At 46.5% G+C, this 4,916-nt stretch overlaps 1 protein-coding gene across 1 annotated transcript; it reads right to left on the reverse strand.

The window, feature by feature from the left end:
• Positions 1-797: 797 nt before the first annotated feature.
• Positions 798-3,151, reverse strand: SLPI (secretory leukocyte peptidase inhibitor). Its single transcript, XM_054468159.2, has 4 exons — positions 2,999-3,151; positions 2,134-2,292; positions 1,561-1,710; positions 798-978 (listed from the first exon to the last, which is right to left on the reverse strand). The coding sequence occupies exons 1-4, from the start codon at positions 3,081-3,083 to the stop codon at positions 974-976; spliced, it is 399 nt and encodes a 132-aa protein (XP_054324134.1). The 5' UTR covers positions 3,084-3,151; the 3' UTR covers positions 798-973.
• Positions 3,152-4,916: the final 1,765 nt, after the last annotated feature.

The raw sequence follows: 4,916 nt of genomic DNA on the forward strand, positions 1-4,916 counted from the left end.
TGGGGGCCAACGTGGAGGGTGACTGCCACACTCATCAAATAAATAAAATGGTTCTCCCTGTTTTTCCTCTTCATTGAATTGTTAATTTAATACATTCCTTTGCTGCTTTTAGAGCATTGGTTGAAAGTAGTAAGGAAGATTTTTTTAGTTTAGTGACTTTTTCCAGGAAAGGATTGAATTAGAATATTTTAAAAAATCTTATCTAATCAAGTTGTCTTTTTCCTCTGGAGTCCACAGAGCAGAGCAACGTGGAGTAAGGCCCTTTGCCTGCTCCCTAGCTCTCAGCAGTCCCAGTTCCTGTTATTCCTGCCCCTTGGAGTCAAGGGCACCACCACCCTTGCATGGTATGGCCAATAGTGTGTCATAAATGTTACCCATTATGATAACGTTCTCATCTTAAAATAGAAGAAATAGTATCTTGGGAGAGAGAGGAAATGAAAGAGACTCAAAATCACTCCAGTAGGCAACAAGTAGCCCCTATTTTTTGAGAACTTGCTGTGGCCTCGTAACATTGCTATTTGTTACATACACAATGCCTCCTCCAGTGTTCCAAATGCCGTGAGAAACTGACTTTTATTGCCACTTCCCAGACAAAAGAATTGAAATTTAGGAGATAAAATCACTTGTCCCAAATCAAAGAGTCAGCACTTTCAGACTCATGATATAAATTCAAGTCCCCCCAGTCCCTAAGCCTCTTCCTCCCACTACGTATGCACAGGAAGGAGGCCTCATATCTAGATCTGCCCTCATAGCCTCCCGCCCCACTCATAACCCCAGTGAATCACAGAAGCAGGATGTACAAAGAGAAATAGGCTCGTTTATTTATTCATTGATCAACTGGCACTTCTTGAAAGCCTGCTGTGTGCCAAGCCTTTCCCCAAAGAAGGATATCAGTGGTGGAGCCAAGTCTGGGGGTGGAAAGGACGTGGACCACACAGAGCAGGACTCCAGAGCCTCCTCCATATGGCAGGAATCAAGCTGTGAGAGAAAATCAGATAAGAGCTTCAGCATAGAAACCAGCCACATCATATCCACATCCTTCCTCCTGCCCAAGGATCCTCCTGAGATAGAGAAAATAGCAAGATAGTGCTATAGTTGAGAGAGACTTAGTGTCAGGAGACAAGTCTCGTTTTCACCGTAAAACTCTAAACTCAAAGCGTTGAACTAGATAATCCTCAAACTCCACTGATCCTTTGTGATTTAACCTCAGAAAACATGATGGAAACAACCTGAATAATAAATTCTTAGTGCACATAGTGATTTGCAGAGCACTTTCAATCTCATTATGTCCATTTTACCGATAAAGAAACTGAGACTCAGAAAGTCACTTGCCCAGGACCCCCACCCAGAGACACTAGAATAGAATCAAAGCCACAGGCGATCCTATGGAAATCCTGGCCCTGAGACCTGGAGAACAGTTCTCTTGAAGGACAAGGGAGTCAGACAGAGGCTGTGCTTGGAGTAGGGATCAGGAGTCCCCCTGCCCATATGCCCGGGCCTCCAGAGGGTTGAGGCTGAGAGGGCTGGAGGGAGCTCAGTGTGCCCTCGCCCCCTGCTTACCTTTCACAGGGGAAACGCAGGATTTCCCACACATGCCCATACAGCACTTCAAGTCACGCTCGCACTGGCCATCCATCTCACAGTAATTAGGGGGGTTAAGCATCAAACATTGGCCATAAGCCACTGGGCACTTCCCAGGCTTCCTCCTCGCTGGGTGAGAGTGAGGCTACCGGTCAGAGGCCTTGTACTTTACACAACCCCTCCCATCCCCACTTTTTAGAGTGAGCCCCTGCTCCAGCCTGGGCAGGGGGGATCATCCCCTCCCCACCTCTATCACCATCACCTTCTCCCTAAGGCACCCCCCAAACATAGCACCTGGCTCTCCTAGAACATCAGGCCCCCCGTTGATGCAGGTGGCCAGCTGTCCAGTGCTGACTAGGTGGGAGGCTTCCAACTACCTGGCTATCTAAATGCCCACTGCTTCATCAGCTGCTGGCTACCTTCCTGCTTAGGGCAGTGTGACTCACTGACTGATTGACAAGGAGGCCTGGCAGGACCCATCACCCAGTCCCATCCCCCTAATGCTGTGTCCTCAGGCTCACTCCTCTCTACGCAGTTCCCCGACCTACTTACTTGGGTTTGGGGTGTCAACAGGATCCAGGCATTTGATGCCACAAGTGTCAGGACAACATCTCTTCTTCCCTAGACACTGCCAGTCACTCTGGCACTCAGGTTTCTCGTATCTAAGGCACTGGGCAGATTTCTTAGGAGGACAGACTCCAGCTTTGAAGGCTTTTGAAGAGAAAGTCAATTGGTCAGGAGGAGGCTGGGCACTGAGGAGCTATCATGCCTCCTGAACAAAGCACTTTTGAGGGGGAGAGACCCTTACCTCAGTAGCTATCCACAAAGCCCAAAGGGTCATGCCTGCCTGATCTCCAGGTGGATTGATGGGCTTGATTAAATTAGACAAATGGACAGGGGATGTTTCACACCCAAGAAGAGGGCAGCAGGCTTCTAGTCAAGGCCTCCCACCCAAGAGCAAAACAAGGCTACACAAAGGCAGAGAGGAAGGCTGGGAGTGATGGAGATGGAGAGAGATAAACAAAGATAAATAGAACCAGTGTGAGAGAAGTTGAGAGCTAAAGCCCAAGGCAGAAGCACAGAGACAAAATAGCAGAAGCAAAGACACAAAGAAGCAGAGACAGAAACTAATGATTTGAGAGTTGCAGACAGGTGAAGAAGAAGGCAGAGTATGAGAAAGAGAGAGAGAGAGTGGGACCTGGGCTGACAGCATGGCTGCATAGAGGAAGCATTTCCAGAAGCTCAGAAACTCTCACACAAACCTTGGAGCTCAGCCAGACATGTATTCCACCCTCAGGGTGGTCTCCTGAAACTAAGCTGAGGGATCAGAGCCTACAGAAGGGGACACACCCACACCACCAGGAGACCTCACCTCTGACCCTGCAGCCCAGATTAGACCAGAGTAACTCCAACTTACACTTTCCAGAGCCTTCCACAGCCCAAGGTGCCAGAGTTCCCAGGGCAAGAAGCACCATGAAGGGGAAGAGGCCGCTGGAATTCATGGTGAAGGCAGGAGTGACTCTGATGGCCAATGCCAAACCTCACTATTTATTCTTTCACCAGTGGGTGTGGCCCCACCAGAATTCTTTTGGCCCCTCCCAGCTACTATTGCATAAGCAGGAAGCTTAGCCAGAGACCAGAAATCCTGACACCAAGGAGATAGTTTATCTTTCCTATGCCAGGTAAGGCTATGAGGCCAACACAGCAACTACCAGAAAAGAAAGGGAAGAGATTGGCCTGGGAGGTTGGTTGATTAAAGAGGCCATCTCAGTGTCCATCTGAGCCCTAAACATCACAAGACCCCAGGCCATTAGCCTTATAGGTGGAGAGAGGGAAGAAGTGGTCAATTGCAAAGGTGCTACCTGGACCTGGAACTAAAACCAGACACAGACTCCCAGCTGAGACTTTGTGCAATACATCCTATTCTCACATTACTAATTCTGATTCTCACATTACTGGACTCTCAGGCATTGTGAAACTCTGCTGATTACTCAATGCAGTTTCTTTCTCAAAAGTTTAGCTTGTTCAACCAACTGATATTTAGTTCCCTGAAATATTTACACCGTTATATCCCCAGTGCCTGTTCTGTGCCTGACACAGGAAAAGCACTCACAAATGAAAGCTGAAGAAGAACTCTGCTCTCAGCAAATCTCTTCGGAGCTCAGTTGTCTCAGCTGTGAAATGAAATGATACTAACAAGTCAGCCCTTCTCAGAGGGTTATGAAATTAAGGGCATGAATTAAGGACTCTGAAAAGAATAAATGAATAGTATCCCTTCCCACTGAAGAGAATTGAAATGAATCTGCGATAAAGGGGGAAAGCAGCTCATCAGTCACTGTAATCGACATTTAGCTATGAGATAATTTGAGATCTTAGAGGATTGCTTCCTAAAATTCCCCAAAATCCCTTACAGATCTCACATGACAGCAAAAAATTAAACCCATTCTATATGCTACCCAGTCTGCATAGATTGCTTCTAATTATAAAGAGGGTGATCATTATCTCTAAAATTCAGCCTATAGCTGAGTGTAGGGTCACACACTTGCTGTCTCAGCTGCTCAGGAGGCTGAGGTGTACGGATTACTTGAGAGTAGGAGTTTGAGACCAGCCCTGGCCACATATTGAGACCCCATCTCTACAAAAAAATGTAAAAAATTACATCATGCCTGATACATCATGCCTGATGACGTATGCCTGTAGCCCCAGCTACTTGGGAGGCTGAGCCAGGAGGATCGCTTTAGCCCAGGAGTTTGAGGCTGCAGTGAGCCATGATTGTGCCACTGCATTTCAGCTTGGGGGACAGAGCGATACCCTGTCTTAAAAAAATAATAATAAAATAAAATAAAATTCAGCCAAAGCTCATCTGGCTACAAATTCCAAGCTCTTGACTCATTATCTTCATGCTTGGAATTCTCCCATTCATTCCTAAGGTGAAGGTTTGTGGAACTTCCCACAGACGTGAAAGACCCACTCATTATCAAGTAGCGACGGCCCCACATGAAGTTTTTAAGTATTCCACAACAAAACAGTCAACTGGCAGCAGATCCCATTATACAAAAGTCACTCCATGGTTTAAATTTTGGTGGATCAGAAGACTTGGACATAATCAATTGATCATCAGTCAAATTTTGGTGGAAAAAGAAAAGGAAGAAAATTAATATGCACAAGGTAACTACTATGAGCCAGGTGCATCCACTCCTAGTTGGAGTACTTAGTCGGGTCGGTAAGAGAGAAATGGAGGATATGATTTCTACCAATGGGTAATGACACTCTCAGGTCAAGATTTTTTTCTTACTTCCACTACCCAGGGGATAATTTGATTTCTCTCACAGAGT

Source organism: Pongo pygmaeus, chromosome 21 (genome assembly GCF_028885625.2).
Source record: "Pongo pygmaeus isolate AG05252 chromosome 21, NHGRI_mPonPyg2-v2.0_pri, whole genome shotgun sequence".
In the NCBI taxonomy this organism is placed as follows: Eukaryota; Metazoa; Chordata; class Mammalia; order Primates; family Hominidae; genus Pongo; species Pongo pygmaeus.